Source organism: Ammodytes marinus, assembly GCF_949987685.1.
Source record: "Ammodytes marinus genome assembly, chromosome: 13".
Classification (NCBI taxonomy): Eukaryota; Metazoa; Chordata; class Actinopteri; order Uranoscopiformes; family Ammodytidae; genus Ammodytes; species Ammodytes marinus.
The window spans coordinates 25,223,950-25,243,503 of NC_137217.1; the positions used below are offsets into that span (position 1 = coordinate 25,223,950).

Below are 19,554 nucleotides of genomic sequence, written 5' to 3' on the forward strand. Positions count from 1 at the left end.
ACATGTACATAGAGGTGTGCGATGTTCTGTTTATTGCAACATCCATTTGACTTTAATGGAAGAATGGTCTCAAATTGTAAGGAGAAGTTGCACAGAGACACACGCACACATCTCCTCCCTTTATCTCTTTCTGTCAGTTTGTTACACTCCCAAGGTTATCAGCCCTCTTCACAGGCGTTCACACACTAACTCAGTTACCTCAGGCTGTTATGTGCATTTACCAGGAGACTACCGGGGGGACTGTTCATTCTTTTCGCTGCTGTAAATGGTACCAATGCTCATTGCCTCAGCCGTACAATTACCGCGGCTTGTTGATAAATACGATGACGGAGGTGCATTAAGTCATAAGCCCGGGGCGGCCTACAGTCAAGGGAGACGGCCCCCCTGTATGCCAGCTAACATAGATGCCGTTTGAAAATCAGACGCGAAAATGTTCCAATGGTATGTTTTCATACAGTGTGTGACATTAAAACAAGGCATTCTCACCTTCAAGTTCGTCTTTTGTAATGGTGATGGTCCTCCCTCTGTCCACTTTGACCACTGAGAGAGATAGAAAGATAGAGAGAGGGGGGGGGGGTGTAAAGAAGGGTAATGAAGTTATATGAGAGCCCATGATAACACTATTAGTGCTAATGTTAGAGTAGCAGTCACTGGTGAAGAGAGCCAGAGTCACAGAGAGGTGAGAGAGCCACATGGAGGGATGGAGAGCAGGCTGGAGGCAAGTCAACCTTCTGTCTGTCCTTCATCTGTGTTTAATGATCCTCAGCATCTGACCAGAGGCCATCTGTCCCTCCCTCCCTCACTCACACACACACGCACGCACGCACGCACGCACACGCACACACACACACACACACACACGCACACGCACGCACGCACGCACGCACACACACACACACACACACACACACACACGACTATCTACTCTAGTTACACCTCATTCGTCTGCTCTCGTACCTCCACTGTATAAAGTATTTAACAAAGCCATAACGCCTTGCGAATAATCTTTTAGGAAATAATGTGTTCCACTCCAGGATGTCGCAGTAGCAACTGCAGAACCTCCCTGCTTCATAAAGTGAGATCTGCATCTACACACCCACATCTGTTTTCCCTGGCAGAGCTGGTATCTCTGCAGGTGTAGCACAGCAACCCATGCAGATGCATTAACAGCAGGACTGAGACACTAACACCTCTCTGATGCTTTGTGTAGTAGCAAATACAAACAAATTCCACTTTGGCACTTTAACAGTTTAACTTTCTTCGTCTTAACAGCTGAAACAAGAGCCGTAAACACGGGTAACTAAATCATTGGGCAGTCTTGGCAACCGTGATTCTGCACCATCAGCCCTAAAGGGATGCGTACATTTTGTGGATTAATAGAAAGCCATTTTGCACTTTTACTGCACCTTGTGGTTCTTTTCTGAAGGGATTGTGAAGAAATAGTTGATTATGAGCATTTATTTACTTTGCGAATGGACCTTTGTATATCATTATGAACCGGTACAAATGCTAAAAAAGAGGTGTCTTACATGGTTGCTGTGTACATTAATTCAGTTGTTTTGCTTTCAAACCAAAAATGAACCAAAGCAAGCAGGCGTGCCAGCATTCCATAGTTTGTTTGAACTGCAAAAAAAATTAGTTTGATAGCAAATTGTGTTTTTCTAACAGTGGTGATTCACATTTCACAGCTTTTTATATGACGTTTCTTCTGTGTGTGTTGGTATACGTTACCCATAGTCCTGGTGTGTTCCAGGGGGTCGGTGGTGAGGACAGCCTCTGTGGCCTTGGAGGGACGTCCTGCCCCGGCCTTGTTAACAGCGCTCACTCTGAACTGGTACAGAGTTTCTTCCTTCAGCCCAAACACCGGGTAGTGGCACATCTTCTGAATCTGACTGTTGCAGAGCACCCACTCACCCTGACCAACGTCAAATCTGAGAAAGAAAGGATAGGGAGTAAACAAAAACACCAAGGGCCAGTTTCACAGACATGGATTAAGCCTAGTCCTGGACTAAACAGAATTTTGAATGGAGATTGTCTATTGAAGGTACAATTTAGTCCAGAACTAGGCTTAATCCATGTCTGCGAAACCGGCCCCAAATGTATCATTTTGAACCACATGAGGTGCAGTCTCCAGTGTTTTACAAGCATTTATCCTGCCCCACAACACATCTTAGTCAGTAAATACCCCACAGAGAACCTATAATTGTGGCCGGAGCCCATCATTTTTTTAATCAGGGTTCAGATAATTCAACAACGATAACACACTGTTGCCTTCTTGAAAACAAATCAAAGACCGGAACGTGTTTATCTTCTAACTATAGAGAGGTTGCTAGGGAACTGGGAGGTATCTCACACTTTCTTTTCCCCGCCCAACAACAGATAACATGCAGGAGTTGTGTCTTCTTCACTGAATAAATAACACAACAACACATACAGTAACATACAATTCACACCCATTTAACACACACACATGCATGCACGCCACACTCACACACACACACACACACACACACACACACACACACACACACACACACACACACACACACACACACACACACACACACACACACACACACACACACACACACACACACACACACACACACACACACACACACACACACACACACACACACACACACACACACACACACACACATTCACTTACTCAAGTGAACATGCTTTCTCTCTCTCTCTCTCTCTCTTCAAACACTCACACATTTTACAGTACGTACACGCATGTACTGAATGCTCCTGACTGATGGGTGTTGGTGATAAGTGCAGCACCTGTTCTCCTGTGGGACTCTTTGACTCTGCTGTTAACATAATGCTGAGAGCTGATAATTAGCATGTTTACCATCCATCTCATGTGAACTCTGCCAAATGGATGATACACCGCTGCTGGCCAATACCACCACCACCACCACCACCACCACCACCACCATCTTTATCTGCCTCAAATCCAGTTTCCTCCCCAGCAGCACACAGAGCAAGAAGAGGTTCAGGTATTCATATAAGGTATTCATCAAGGTATATCATTACACTATGGTATATCAGACTTAATGGCCAGAGAAGTAAAGAAGGAAAAGCCCCTATAGTTCGCCGAAAAAAATGGAAATGGAACCATTTACATATCCGTGCATAACAGGACAAACTCCATCCGCTTCTAAATTAACCTATTTGTGGTGAGGTTGTTTATTACCGTCTTCAAGCTCACACTGCCATTTTGCTACACTTTCTTTTAATAAAAAAATTAAATATTTGAAATGTGGGTGGTAATTCAGGCCAATACCTCACCTTTCCACATTATAACCATCCACAGGTGTGGCTCCATCTGCGCTGGGTGGCTGCCAGGTAAGGAAGACGTAGTTCTTGTTGACGTCAGACACCTGGACGTCTAGAGGAGAGGCGGGGCCTGACACCACTAAAGCAGCTGCATCTGAGGCACCGAGAAGAGCAAGTCGGTTAGCGGAGATTAGAACTGGGGAAGGATATACCAAAGCTGGAGCAATTGGAGAAAATACCTTGGCTTAATAATCAAATAAATAAAATGAGGAATTACATGGATAGGAGATTAAGGTTGTGTTAATTCTTGCACCCCCTTCTGAAAAAAGCGATTTATTTTTACTACTACGCCAGCTGTAGTTCCTGGGTTGAGCGTAACCATGACAAAGGCCAGGCGCATCCATCCGCAGGGGGCGCCGCTAAAAAAGAAAAAAAAAAGAAAACCAAAACTTTTTTTTTTTTTTTTTTACTAATACTGTTAATAGCCTACCATAATTTCAAAATATGAGTTAAGCTTAAAATATGACAACTACTGAGGATAGACAAACTATTAAAAAAAATGAAGCGACCCCCCCCCCCCTCCTCCGATAGACTCTTCCAGATTTCTGGCGATCAGCCAGGTATCTGAACGTAACTTCACCGGTCGGAACCGGAAGAAAAGAGCGCACACCATGTCAAAAAGACTCTCTCGTGCCAAGGGACGACTGAAAAGGAAAAGAAGAGGAGGAAAAACGTGACAAAGACAGAGGTAGGCCTACAGTGACGTTAATGTGATGAATGAATAGTGTGCTGCATTGTTTTAGCCGTTGTAGGAGCAGTGTGTTAACTTGCTAGCTTACTTTTGGAAGATGGGTAACGTTACTCCCAGCTTAAATTCATCAGATACATTTAGAAAGATTTTTCAGGTAGCCTACATACGTCATAACTTGCCAAAGTTTGCACTGCTTGTAATGGTTATTAGAAAGCTATTCCTTTTCCACTATAATTAATGGTTGTCAACCTTTGGTTTGTTGTGTTAGTTTACATCAGTGTTAAAAGTGCACAGTATAATAGCTGTTAATATTGCATAGCCTACCTGAGGCAAGTCAAGTTTATTTGTGAGGCACTTTTCAACACAAGGTAAATCAAAGTGCTATACATAAAGCCATGAGATATCATCAGAAGGCTTGATTCTGATTTAATAAAAAGCAGGAGCAAACTTTTCCGTTTGATTGTACCTTACCTATAGCTTTCCATTAGTTACTGCTTCTCTTCACTCTGGTTGGATGCTAAACTGCATTTAATTTTAATTACAATAGTTTAATCTAATTTCCATTTTAAAGCTTTTCACCATGTATCAATATAAATAATGTAACAACATGTATACTTCTCTTCTCTCTTCAGGTTTTCATTTGAAATACTTTGAGCCACCTCCTGTCCTGCAGACATCTTCTCCACCTTAGCACAGCCCAGTGATGCAGCATGAGGAATAAAGGCTTCACCAATAGACCCAAAGGCAAGAGTAGTCAGGCTGTAGCAAGGTGAGGTGAGCTTGTTGAGATATGAAGATGAGGTCTTAACATCTAAATGTAGACAGCTCTCTGTTGGAATCAAGTTAAATAGCAGTACAAACCAGAGGTCTCTGTCATTTAATTTTGGAATATAGCTTTTGTGTGGAATTATATTCAATGCAAAGTTATGATGTATTTAAACTATACTTGTAATAGATTATAATTTTTAATTTTAACGTCTGCATCTTTCTGTGCATTTTTTAATGTTATGTCACTTGTTTTGTAATATGGTTTTTATTTTCTGGGTTATTTTCTATCTAAAATAAAATGAAATGTCAAAGACAAAGCTATCCAGTTCTGTGTGAGTGTATGAACAGTGGTGGACCTGACTGCAATGCAATGGGGGGCGCCAGCTAAAATCTTGCCTAGGGCGCCAAATTGGTCAGGGCCGGCCCTGACAAAGGCATTAAGAACTATATAAAAATAGCATTATTTGCACTGATGGTATCGTTTACCGTTATATGTCATTTATGATCATCAGAGGAAAAAATTAGACTGTTCCAGAAATATTTAAAAGTTCCTCGTAGCACCCTTATGACTCTAAAACTGATAGAGAGAACAGAGCATCTTCTTCTTGTGTTAAATTTGCATCCTCTGTCTTTGTCTCCTCCTTCTGTCTGACTGTTTCTGCCCTCCTTTACCGCCTAGTTGTAACGCAAATATGACGGATGAACAAAGGAGAAAAACCTACGCGCAGGGAAGTTTGCTAATTCACTAATTAGTACCTCCAGCTCTGGTTAAGATCATGCTCCTGAGCCAAGATGTGAAGGGTACTTTGCAGGACGATTTATCTACTTGTGTGTGTGTGTGTGTTCCGACTACTGTGCGTTAGATTTTGGTGTATTTTGTGGGCACCAAGTTCATGAATGATTCAGTACACATTATGCTGGTGACAGTCGCAGTTAAGGTGCAATGCATGCATGAGTAAGTACTGGTGTTATATTAAGAACCACATACTCGTGCCAAGCGTCCTCCTAGCAGAGCTGCCCAGACACATTTTCAAATGTTTGATGAGTCAAGGGAGCATGCGGCAAACAATGTATGAGAGAAAAATAGAAGTCTGGGAACAATATGTATAGTTTTGTTGAACAAAGTTAACAAGCCCTCCTTCTGCTGGAAACAGCTTGATTGATGGTGCAATTTCCCCTGTATGAATCAGGTTTAGATTGCAGGAAATGAATGCTGAAGCAAAATCTGGTGAATACAAATGGTGTTTTGAGCGACTGTTTCCGTCAAAACATATTTCTCCAGCTTGGGACAACGAATGATGATGCCATCTTCCAAAGCACAATGTATTTTTGCATGTGGGGCTCTCGAGGTCACTGGCATCGAACAGGTTTTTAATGACTAAATGGATCATTTGAGAAAGAGGTATATTGATTAATACAAAGGTTGGCCGGCATCTAAAGAGAAACTGTTCAGTATTTGAGGGGGAGTTTGGTCTCCATGACAACTGACCAATCTGCTGATGAGGACTGTGAGATGGTTGAAAGTCCTGGAAAAAAGCTAGCGCGAGGAGGACCATGTGTTGAGATCATTTTGTCACTATGTACTTTTTCAAAGGTTCAAGATTAAACTTGTATGCTCAACATTTAAATGTATAACACAATGAATATATCATCATAATATACTGTATAAAATAACCTAATATTTGAGAAAACACTAAATAATTAGACCTCCTAAAATGCTACATGATTAGTAAATGACACATGTTAGGTGCAGTATTAAAGCTGGGCTATGTGATTTCTGATTGGTCAAAATTAACATGAGCGGTACACTTTGACCAATCAGAGCGAGGCTCCGATTCAAAAAATAAAATAAAAAATGTCTTATTGGCTGTTGGGACTGTCCATTCACTTTGGCACCGACGTCGTTGGTGTAGAGCGTGTCAGGGAGGAACCATAGGGGAGGGACCAAAGAGAACGGAGCGGTTGAGGTATTTGGATTCAAATCTCTATCCCAACTGCTATTTTCTCCCCAAATTCTCCACTCCAGCTTTAACATCAAAACCAACTTCATGTTTGCCCTTTACCTTTGACGTAGACAAAAGCGCTGTGCTCCTGGATACTATCCCATGTCCTCAGTCGGGCAGTGTAAACACCCTCATGCTCCTTGTGTGCAGCCCTTAAAGTGATGGAGGCCTTGTTGTCGATCGTCTTAATGTCCACAGTGCTCGACTGAAGCAGCTTGATGCCTAGTGAGTGAAGGAAATGAAGTGATAAACCCAATGAAACGTATCTAGATTGTCAACCAAAAGGCTCATACGACTCAACTTCAACAGTAATAGGCTACTCACCATCTCTGAACCAGCTGACGTCCTGCTGGAAGGACAGCAGAGCAGAGGTGAAGCTGCATTCCAAGGTGAGGCTGTTACCCTCCCTCACCCATGATGGGGGGAAGGTGCTGCCGAACTGGGCTTCTCGCTCAAGTTTCAAGGCTATAGGAGAAAAGGAAGAATAACAAGGTTTTGAGGTGACATGGTAAGAAGAAAGGAAAGATAAAGGTGCAGAAAGGGAGATGATGTACATTCTTTACTATAAGAATAGTAAAGAATGAAAAAGGGGGCGAGGAGCACTTTAAAGGTGCTCTATGTAACTATGGGTGTGTCAGAGAAGGGACTTAGGTATATTCTGATAACTGAATTAAAAAACCTTTTCTCAGAAGAAAATTGGATCCCTAGAACACTCATTTGAAGTTATAAAGCTACCTTAAAAGTTACTGTTTCACTGTTATTGTTTACAACAGCATGGCCCCAGTTTTCTTTAAACATATTTTAGTCTTCTGTTTGGTTCCAGGTGCCTCACAATAATTTTGTTTTGATTTATGATTATGCAATCATTCAATACAAAGAATAATTACATGTATACTAACTGCAAACTCTGCAAATGTAAAAAAAATAAAAATAAAAATACCCTGAAACTGCATAATGCGCCTTTAATTGCACATTCACTTTCCTCACTGGTGCTGGGAAAATAAGAAATTCATATTGAAAAAGTATGTCCACTCAAGACAGCAGAAAATAAATAAATATTGCAGACAGTGTTATTTCGGGGGGCGATGCCTGTTGGACTGTCACAAAAGATAGTGGAGTGACAGGTAACAAGATAAGGAATCAAGAAGCGGAGGACGTGCTGAAAAAAAAATGCTGTTTCACAATGACAAGAAATGAGAGCTCAAATCTGTCACCAAACTTGGACCAAAAAGCTCAGATTCCTCTATATACCATCCAGTTCCTATGACATAATGGTTTTCCCTTATTCTGTGCAAGCTAAAGCAGTAAACAAGCTCTTCCTTCCTGAGTTTCTCTTTCTCTTGGCAGGTAGTCGAAAATGAACAAAGCAACCAAGAGGGTCTTAATAAGTATGCAGACTTGCAAATAGCCATAATATAAAAAAAGACCCTCTGCTTCATTATGTGACAAAGGACAGTCAGGACAGGAGACACAGAAGACATAACGAGAAAAAAAAAGCTGAGTGACAATTCTTTTTTTTGTGTAGAAAATGAACAATTCCTGACAAGTTATTCCTTCAGCTACTGTTCTCTCACTTGACAAAGCACTGAAGCAATACAATCTGAAAGTGAGAGGTATACGTGTGCCATGAGGTCTTATCAAAACCCATTCTCAGGGGTGAATGTGAGAGACTGTGACATGTTTTGGTATATAATGATCTCTCTCCTCTTGTACTGTGTTTGCAGCACTCCAGGCTACCGCAGGAATGTGTGTGTAGCTTTATCAAAACACACCACTTGGATCTTTGTTTCCCATCATTCAAAACACTCTGAACCCACGCCTCCCACAGTGCAACGATGATAATGATAAATTCACCACAGTTCTGCATTTGCTTACTGAGTGATTCATGTTGGGGAAAAAATGATCCGCTGCATATGAGATAATCAAGTATCACTTACATAGAAATGGCAGCATGCAATTCTTCACAAAGCTTCATTTCTAAATGAGTGCCACTTCATTTCAAAATGTGTGGGGCAATTTATTGTATTGCACATCCATAATACTTCTGCAAAAAACTATCAAGTCTTGGCAGTTCTTGTTCCCTGTTTAAAATCATATGTGTTAGAGATAGGTCGTCCTCTTACTTTTTACATCAGTCTGCAGGAACCCTCATTTTCCTTTTAAAAGCTGTTTTACAACGTTTATAACTTTCGTATATGGGGATTGACTCAGCAATGGCACGGCTGAGATCTGGGGACTTCAAGGTGACACTTAAAGACCACAGTTAATCACATCTCTATTTTAATCAAAGCCAGAACTCTAAGTGAAAAATGTGAGAATGCATTTAAAAAAGATATGACTTTGTCAAACTACCTGTTTGCATGGCTAGAATGATAATGAGAGCTTGTAGGTCAAATATGTACTAAAATATATTTCTGAAAGATTGGAAATAAGCTTAAAGCTTCACATTACCTTCCATAATAGATATGACATTCATAAAAATGTGTCATGCCTCTTTTCTAAATTTGGTATGCTACAGTTAATGTTAGGTTAAATTCAAACAGTACTTGGGTATGGGTCGGTGAATTGGGTTAAAAAAACAACTTTGCATAGGAGTAAGGATAAAGGAGAAAGGATAAAGTGTAGTCTTAGGGGCCACTCACACTAGGGCCGCGGCCCCGTGCCAAAGCTCATTAGCATACTAAAGTCTAGAACGTTTGGCTAGTGTGACCACGCCATCCGTATTCCAGCACGGAACAGCCCCTTGGCCACGGCACACCTGGGAGAGGTGTGCCGTGGCCAAAGTACAGATGCTAATGAGATGACACGCGCACAAGCAAGCGCACAGGCGGCGTTCCTGACGTGAATTTATTAAGGATGCATTGTCCGTTAACGTCCGCTGCCTTACTAGTCGGCACCAGAATTGCCCACCACTTGGACTTGTAGCTATAATGTGTGAGAATTAACGTGTGTGTAAGCCTAGGTGTGGGCTAATAAAAGAGGGAGAGAGCTAATTAGGTCGGCTCAGAAAGCACAGCAAAAAGGTTTTCGTGTTTACTCACGTTCGTCAGATGATTTTTTTTCTTTTTCCTCCCGTCAGCTGTCATAACTGCATTTACGCATGGCGGTGGAGACGCACCCAAAACAACACACCGCAGCCCGGTGATAAGGAAACAGTAGCCTACACTAAGGTTTAACAAGAAACTTTATAAAGACACTTAAAAAAACGATCTCTGCCCATACAAAAAGTTCTGACTTGGATTTGATGGAGCGATCGATGTGTACAAAACCATCCGGATACATATGGTCTGATGACGGGCCGTTATATTAATAATAAACAGCGTGCTGCACAAATATGAGACTGTTCACCGCGACCTATTACGTCAAGACTACATTTAAAAAAAAACAATAGCTTAAGGATTCTCGTTGCTCTAATTTGGAAGTGGAATATTTGATGCAAATTTGGCCGGATGAAAATATTCACAAACAGTCGTATAGCCTACAAGTAGACTTTAGCTCCAAATCCTAAACGTGCACGGTGACGTAGGCAAGGTGCAAGTGTGCCCAGGCCACGAGCAGTGTGAGCACGGGCCTGCGGGGGGAGTGGGGAGGGGGGGGGAATCGTGCTGAATCGTGCTGAGCACGGAACAGGCAAACGGCACTAGTGTGAGTGCGCCCTATGGGCGCACTCACACTAGTTAGAAGAAGACCCATGAAGTCAATATATCGTGGTCATGATCCACAGAGATTTATGTTCACTGTTGGAAGGATATGGTTCTGTCATTGTTCAATACCTAACATAGCCAGGTGAGCCTGTGTCTCTCAAAGACAAAAGTTGTAACTCGCATTTCAACAAGAGGCCGTATTCGGAAAACCTGAAAATGTCATATTGGGCATTTGAAAAAAAAAAGGCAAATGTTTTTTTTTCTGCCGATGGCAGATGACATGGTGGAGGCTAATCTAGGCCAAAAGGGGCACCACAGCCAATGTGAGTTGCACCACAGCTCGGAGCAAAAACGGAATCAAATCCCCCTGCTGTCCCTGAAATGAAATATACATGACAGTCGTTTCTGCTCGATTGGGTGCAAGTCTTTCTATCCCTGCAGCAACTAACCCCACAAATAGTCTTATACTTAACTCCAATGGACAGGGACACTCACACATGACAAACAAACACCTCTAAACGCACTGCAACCCTCTTTACTCCATCCATATCTTTCTTTATTTGGTGCAGCGTGCGCAGCAGAGCAGAGAGTTGTGTCACACACAGTCTTCAAAGCTGCTCCCTCCCATCCCTCCCTCGTTTAGCGATGTGGAGGGAAGAACTTCAAAGGGCGGCAGAGAAAATGAAAGGGGACACTTTTCATTAGGCCCTGACCGTGAAACTTACCAGGGGTCTGCGAGCACTCTGATCCAGCCACGGCTCCTTGATGGGCTGAATGGCAGCCGGGTGGCAGGGCGATAGAGCAGCACAGATTGGAGACAGGCAGCCAGGGTCAGAGATGGAGACAGAGAAATAAGGGGGAAGAAGATACTGTGAAGATAAAGGAGTGCGACAGGCAGAGATACAGCAGACAAATAGAACCTGGCATTGCCACATTTATGCAAGTCACATCTAATATTCCCTTTAACTTTTTTTTTTTTTTTTTTTTTTTAACAACCGAAGAAAAAAGCCTGTGAAATATACATGGCCTTCAACAAGCCTTGAAGTGTCTCATTAAGGCGCGGACCATCTAATTGATCTTACGACGTCTCTCTGCCAAGGCACCGCTTTAACGAAGGATTGGGTCATTTAAAAAAAGGTGAAAACGACAACAAAAACATGCATAAGTGCTGCAATAACATTTGTATTTTTCATCATTTTAGTCTGGGGATGATTCATTTGATATGCAGCATGTACTTAGATAGTAACTAGGTTAGAAAACTATCTGTGCTTGGTTGGCTGGGAAGCAATGACAAGGTTAGAGGCAAAAGCAAGATGGAGATAGAGATATTTGCTCAGAATTGATCAGGGACAGTTTAAGCACTATGGGGGCAATACTAATAATTAGGCCCCCCTCCTGATGACTGATGCTGCAGGCACCTACAGATGGCTGCGAAGAAAATCTATCTAAAGCAACTCATTTAATCTCAGCAAATATTTTAAGATAAATGTTTTTTATTTATTTTTCATAAACAAGAATAGTATATTCATAGCCAATAGCCTCAAATTCAACATAAGCTATTAAAAAACATTTTATATTGTTATTAATTGTGCACAAAATGTTGTATGTTACCTGTTCTTTGTTCAAGCCTACTGAACACACCCACTAGGGAGCAGTGTCATCAATATAAGATGTTTTGTGTAGTGTGTGTGGCTCTTTGGAGTGGTTATATGACCTTTAACCTAAAAGCTTCCCAGATGATTTCTTTGACTTTATATCCCATCTCAGTATCCCATCCCTGGAGCCTGCAATTCAACTCTTGTATTTCAGTCACTGTGTTGTAACCATAGGTTGTAACCCATCTTCGTATCCTCCATAATGGTTTTTCCATTAATGCGGAGCTGATAGGAAACAGGAAGCTACTCACAGTTCACCACAAGTGTTCCAAAGGTCATGGCTTCACCCACAGGACTCTTGGCTACCACTTTATACTCGCCGGCATCATCAGAAGAACATCTAAAGTAGAGAGAATTGTATTTGTCCTTAAAAAATAGAGGCATTTGAAACTGGAGCTGAAGTAATAAGGTATTTGGAGTGGTACGAATTCTTGCTTTAATGGCACTTTTTTCTTTACTGTACTTACTGTTGTGATGGCTGCTTAATTAAGCATAAAGAAACAATGTCAAAGATGTGGTGACTTACAATCCGACATTCTTTAAAATGAAGGTAATGTAGTAGAGATTTATTTTTGACACCACAATTTACAGGCAAATAGAATAAATCCATTACAAGAAAGAAGTTTAAACAAATCTTATTGAACATTCTAAACCCTATATTGCCTTTTCCTGTATGTTGTTCTTTGATTAACAATGTGTGACTTAGATATGGTGCATTTTATTCCATCTATTATGTTTACAGTATGATACCCTTGAAGGCTAAGTAAATGTATTCCATGCATTCACCAGTGCACACCTGCCGACTATAATCACTTTATTTGTCTCTATGTGTCACTTTACCCTGAAGCAGTGTTAATTTTGGCAGCAAATTCTGATTTAGTCTTAGTCTTAGTCTTTTGAATATCACACCATTTAGTCTTAGTCCTATTCTAGTCATCTAAAATATTTTAGTCTTAGTCTAGTCTAGTCTACTAAATATAAGCAGATTTTAGTTGACTAAATCTACAGCGGACTTCGTCGACTAAGTGTTTTTCTTCATTGAATGGTATTAAGTTTTGAATATGCAATACAGACACAGATTTAATGGTTGTAATACAAAACATGTATTCTATTTCATTAGTAATAATCTCACATAAAATCAGTGTACCTGACTGGATAGGGGGGAGGGGGGGCTTTAAGAGCCTGTGCCCGGGGGTCCATTATCTCATGATCTGTCTATGAACCAACTGGATTCCACAATATTTTTTCTTTTTGCGGGGAGCATGCACAAGTATTATTTATAAAAAAAAAATAAAATAAAGAAAATATTTTTAAAAAGTGGGGGGCCCCACACTAGGTCTTGAAACGGGCCCCGAGATAGTTAAGGCCGCCCCTGGGCAGCAGCAGCAGCACGCAGTTGAGGTGCTGATAAATTTGAGCAACTGCGCCTTCCTTTAAGCAACACTGCTGCCGCTGTGTGTGTTCGGACTTCTTTTGCATCAAAGCCTTTTAGATAATACAATTAGAAGTTTTAATTGAAAGCTGTCCATGCGTCGGAGTTGATTGTAACTTAAAAACAGAAACTAACGGACGGAGGCGGCAGTTTCACAGTTCATTTCCTATATAGTTTCGCAGTCAGTTTGGGGACATGTCTCTGTGTATTCAAACTCGAGACAGAGCTTACTACAAACGGAACTTAGCCGTTCCCCTAGACATCGTTAATGGGCAGGATATCCCTGACTATCATTTTTGTCCATCATACCGCAGAGTTTTTCAGCACAGCGGCTCACTCCACCCGCTCACACCTGCGCGGTCTCCCGTCGATTTTCACCGACACAGGGTTGCATTCGCTGCTTTGCACTGATTGGATTTCTTCCCAACTTGTCCCACAAAAAGAGTAGTTCTGATTGGATCTCTTCTCCATTCGTCCCGCCCTAACAGTTTCGTCTAGTTCCTATTCGTAGACTATAGTGTCAGTTAAATTAGTCTCAGTCTTCGTCATCACATCTGCCTTTTTATTTAGTTTACGTCCGTGAAAAAGGTTCGTAGACGAATATTTTTCGTCATAGTCTTAGTCTACGAAATTAACACTGCCCTGAAGAAGGCTCAATCCGACACACATTGGCGATCTTTTAATGCATCTTGCCTAATGAATTGAGGGCATTTTTATATTTTTTAAACCAACCTTGAGTACCTTGATCTGGCATTTTTTGTTCATAACTCTTCCCCCTCTATGTGTTATCCATGGCACAATGTGTCTTGCGCCACATCTTACCCACCTATGTAACATATTCATAGCACAGATGTTTTCTGTGTAGAGATTTTCATCCTTAATTATTCATGCTTAGTTAGTGACCTATACCTCCTGATCTCCAGCGAGAGGAGGCCAAATTTCTCCTTAAGACTGTAATTCCATGGTTGGTCAGACATTCTCAGCGGTAGACCGTCCTTATACCTGACAGAAGAAGTTGAAAATAAATAGATCTCAGTGTGGTTCATTTGTTTGCATATCAAAGCAAAAGTACAACAACACTTCAACCACCTTCTGGGTGGTCCATGATCCTGCCTACTGATTACTTATGCCCATCTTTCACTAATCAAATGTTGGTTTGAATTTGTAACAGCCAGAGGAGACCTTTGATCTCTCATTCTGTGTTGTGGGCTGGGCACTGTTGAGGGCAGGCATCTTCAGCTCCATGGGTCCCACATGGGATGGTGAAACCCACTGAGCCTCAGGTTATCTGGATCCTATCTTATAAATTCATGAATACTGAACATGCACTGACTGTATATCAGCTAGTCTCTTACATATATAATAAATATATGTATACGCCATATCTACAGATGTAAAGTGGATAACACATTATGGGCAGGTGTACCATGAACAGTACAGCAAAATCTGTGGCGCCATCTTAGCCCTGGGAACATGGGTATGCTCCCAAAAGAAGACACCTGTTGGCTGCATCATGAGTTGAAAATAGATGTAGGCGCTTATTAGCTTAGATTTTCAGTGATTTTAGTGGAAAAAAGCAGCAAAAGATCACATTCAAGGATTGATAAACTTTTTATGTGCACACCTTTTTGATTGACCAATTGTTGAAACGGTTGATCGTTTTAGTTCTAATTCAGCGTTAAAGTAAAATATTATCTGAATTGTAGCTATTTATACACCTTCTGTAGTTGTTTCTCTGAAATACGTAACCTTTGGCCATTTGACTTTTTCTTCTCTAAACCACTTTAACCAAGCAAGAAACTCAATGAAATTGACAATTTTGCTGTAGACCTACGACCTAAAGCGAAGCATCTAATAAAAAGCTTTAGAAAAAGGAATCGTTGTGGGGTGTACGGAGGCCAAATAGAGAATGATGCACTGCACAGACAGAAGTTCTTACCATGTGACCTTTGGGGGTGGACAGCCCTGGACGGTACAGGAGAGTTTGACCGTCATGCCCTCCCAGACACAGTGAGCCCTCAGGGGGATTGGAAAGTCTGGGGCCTTTTGACTCAAATGCTCCAGGTACTTCAAGTGGTCAGATGTTTTCTTCTCTGCCTGGAGCAAGAAAGGCAAAGTATTTTTTTCAATGATAAATAAGTAAACTGTAGAGATAAGATGAAAAGCGATGAACTGATAGGCTACATGTATTCTGTATCTCTGAAGCAAACTTGATTTATTTTTCTACAGCAAGTGTCCAAATGCCCCACAAGTCATTACAAAATGATAGCCATGAAGCAACTTAACTTAAGAAAACACAAAAAGTAAAGATAAAATGTAAATAGTTGGGATAATATGATGGTGATATAGCCTTGGGAAACATTGCGCATTAGGTACAACCCACTAAGAAAAAGACCTAGTATTTTCGTTTACTGCACATGACTACAAAGTAATGTAGATGAATGTCGAAATTCACATTGTTCTCGAGTTTATTGAAGATATACAATGACAAACTTCTACGCTTTAAATTCAAAGCAAGTCTCAATCCATGAAACTAATGAAATTTAGTTGCATAGACGTTGGATAGTCGTTCAGTGGGTAGAGCATCTGTGAAAGCCGATAACTCTGATCACAAACAAGGTTGATATTGATAATATAAGAAAATTGTATATTATTATTTTAAAATGTTCTTACAAAGCTGATTACAGGCAGTCCTTGTTACAATTCATTCCTGAGACCAATTCCTCACTTTTACCTGTCTGCGAAGGGCCATTGCATCAACACGTGTGCGTAACACATGCTGGTTCCTGATCACGTCCACCTCCACACTCTCAACCTCGTTCCCAAACATGGTCCACTTGTCTCTGTGATACTCTTCATCAGCAGCCAGAGTGTCCTTCAGGATTTCCCTAGTGGAGCACAGGACACAAAGCTTTAATCATTAATTTGTGTTATTTCACTGCCTCGTTTGACCTTACTACACTGAATACAGAAGGCAGATGCAGAACACTTTGTTGATTGTTGCAGCCATTTAACTTTACAACATTGCAGCAAACATTCAAATGGCTGATTCATATGAAATACCACTGAACAATTTCATATTTCGATTGAACTCTTTAACAAAGTATTTAAATATGCACATTTGGAAAGAACATTTCAGCTGCGCAAAATACAATCAACCGAGACTAGAAAGGATGTAATTAGCTGAGCTCCAAATTGGAACATTTGGAATAGGTTGTCAAAACAATTCAGACCCCTATAATTGAGGTGACAAGAGTGGAGACAGGACAGCAATTCAGAAAAAAGCTTTGAATATGTTGTAATGGCACAGGTCTAACTTGTGAGAGTAACACAACGGACATTTTACATTGATTCTTTTTTTTTGGCATAAAAACTGTTTCCTTCTGTCCCAGGCCATTTGCAGACATATTCCCAATTAATGACATTTGGCAGTTTGTAGTTGAAATGGCTCATAATGACATCGGTCGTTTGCTGCACCATCATTTCTACCTACGTGTCATTTCACATGAGCACCACCGTTCTCTCACACGTTCAAAGGTTTTGAGAAGACCGTCTTCTCTCGGTGGAATGTCGGGGCCTCGCTGCTACTGCTGATTGACATCACTGTGAAGCGATGTGCTGCTGCTACTCTAAAATATTTAGAATGATGATGTGTGTGCCTCTCCAGGACTCCTTCAGGTGTGGACACTTCAAATTGTTCGCTGTGTCCACCTGTGCCCGCCTGCGTTGAAATCCTTGACTCTTCTCTCGTCACCTTGCTAGTGAGGGAGTTTTTGAGGGCAGTTGTTCACTCCGAAAAAACAAATTGCATCTTTTCTTTCTCCCTGCAGCATGGTGGCATAGTCAGTAGGGCAACTGCTCTAACTGGGGACATGGGGTTCAAGGCTAGTTTTTGATTCATGTCCTTGGTGTATAGTGGTCATCAAGCAATGCAGGGAATTCCCACCAGCTTTATGAATGCAAAACTTGCACTCTAAGCTCATGCAATGAAACAAAAACCAAAAGTCCCTTGCAACCATCTGGTAGTGTATAATATCTGCACATCTGTACAGTATGTTGTAGCTGTGTATATATTGTTATGCAAATGTATGGCATTGCTTATTGTGTACATGCAGTTCACCGATATGAATGGTCGCATGCACACTCCAACACGCACAAACGTCTTGCATTTTGAGTGCCTTTTAAATGCAGCGTTTTAGTGCTCCATACTGTCATCGCCAATGGGGTGTGTATCCTGAAGCATCTTTTGATTGACAGTCCCCAAGGCTTAATTATTTGAACGCATACTTTACACACACACATTGCCACAACAAACAGAGATGGAGTCTTAATTATTCACAAACACCTCTCACGATAGCTTTGATGGCCACTAGAGCATGAATGGCCCTCCACACCACATGCTCGTGATAATGCTGTGAAATGCACAGACCACATGAATAAATATGCAAATAAATACATGCTATGATGCAGAGAAGTACCCAAAGCACTCACACACATTGGAGCTCAGAAACAAGTTATTGACCGGACTCGTTCAGTAAAGTGGGGGCCTGTCAGTGTTTTTAATCTCCGTGGGCCCAGAGTTTTTAAGCCTTGAGGGAATGAGCCTTTTGAACACATCAAGTCAGTGGGTATGGGCCAGTTGATGGCTTGATTATTCCTCCAAATGGAAATTTTTAATATTGCCCATTAGCGCGAAAAAACAGAAAAACCTCTCCTTTGCCAAGACGAACGAGGCGTGCATGAGTCAGCTGCATAATTTACATGTCAGTACCACAAGGAGAAGACAGTAGAGTCCCTTTTAGTGAATCAGATAGCGATGTGCAATTGAAGTCACCCTTCCAATGCAACATCTAGTGCATTCATTTCCGCACATCAAAACAAATGTCATGCTTCCCCCTTCTAGCAAACACTCGGGGCCCTTCCAGAAATAGTGTGCCAATCCTCAAGAGCTTTTAACTTCATCCTTCCGTCCTTCCACTATATCCCAATGGGGAGTCAGTCATCTACAACAGCATTACCATCTATACTGTATCTCCTCAGCTCTTCCAAAGAGGGTAAGATTTGAGAAAAATTCATGGTTTGATGGAGAGGTTACACTTCAGAGAGAATTTATCTTGCTATTTCAAGAAGTAGAGGGCTTTAACAGGTGGAAAGATCTGAAGGTGAGACATGACTGAGGAGTCAGAGCTACACTATAAAACTATAGCCGGATAGGATAGACAGTTGTTGAGGAGTTGGAGGACTTTGGTGGAGGCATGTGAGAGGGCACCTAACCAGATGCCAAGTTGGCAGGGCCACATCGCTGCAGCTGAGGATCATTACTGTCAAATGTGTTTTGTCTTTCAAGGGGATGTGATTGCACCCTCAATGACCCCCCCCCCCCATCTCTCTATTCTTCTAGTATTACCCATTTTCTCATTCAATCTCTATCCATCCAAACTGTATCCATTTACTATTGCCAGCTACTCGCAAGCCAAAGCTTCCAGTTAATGAAGTCTACGCACACCAGAGATGACAAATCCTTTTTGTTATAAAACAAAAAGTGGTTTAAATTCCTGGATGGATTGGAACAACTGAGGAGGCCGCCGCTAAGCTTCCAAGATGTAAAAGTGCTACTGAATCCCCACATGTAGTTCCTATGTGACCCAGATATGGCAAGTTTCTCCTTACAGGAAAAGGGATTGTGTTAAAGCAAGTCATGTCACAAGCTGCAACAAACCACTAGCTTCCTGTCCTTGGTGACCAAAACCTCTCCATTCTGAAGCTTATTTTCAGACATGTAGCTTCCTCTCCATGACAGCTGAGCAGTAATCCTATCCTGGCAACACTATCATAAGACCCTTAAAAAAAGTAAAAAAGATTGCTCACACGTCTTCTTAGAAAACAATTCTTCTTCACAAAATCCTCTTAAGATTGTGATTCAGTAATAAGTTCATTTCCTTCCAGTACATCCCAGTCACCAGCCACGTGCAGGAGTTTTATGTTAATGATCAGAGATGATCATTAACATACG

General features: G+C 41.4%; 1 protein-coding gene across 1 annotated transcript in view; it reads right to left on the reverse strand.

The window, feature by feature from the left end:
- myom3 (myomesin 3) overlaps window positions 1–19,554 on the reverse strand; it is a gene marked incomplete at both ends in the record, with an annotated part of 48,421 nt that overhangs the window by 23,244 nt on the left and 5,623 nt on the right. The window contains 10 exons of the mRNA XM_080039623.1: window positions 487–540; window positions 1,732–1,931; window positions 3,301–3,442; window positions 6,871–7,032; window positions 7,135–7,275; window positions 11,180–11,224; window positions 12,361–12,449; window positions 14,451–14,543; window positions 15,481–15,638; window positions 16,276–16,429. Of these exons, the coding sequence (XP_079895749.1) occupies window positions 487–540; window positions 1,732–1,931; window positions 3,301–3,442; window positions 6,871–7,032; window positions 7,135–7,275; window positions 11,180–11,224; window positions 12,361–12,449; window positions 14,451–14,543; window positions 15,481–15,638; window positions 16,276–16,429 (1,238 nt within the window). The remainder of the gene's footprint in view (window positions 1–486; window positions 541–1,731; window positions 1,932–3,300; window positions 3,443–6,870; window positions 7,033–7,134; window positions 7,276–11,179; window positions 11,225–12,360; window positions 12,450–14,450; window positions 14,544–15,480; window positions 15,639–16,275; window positions 16,430–19,554) is intronic.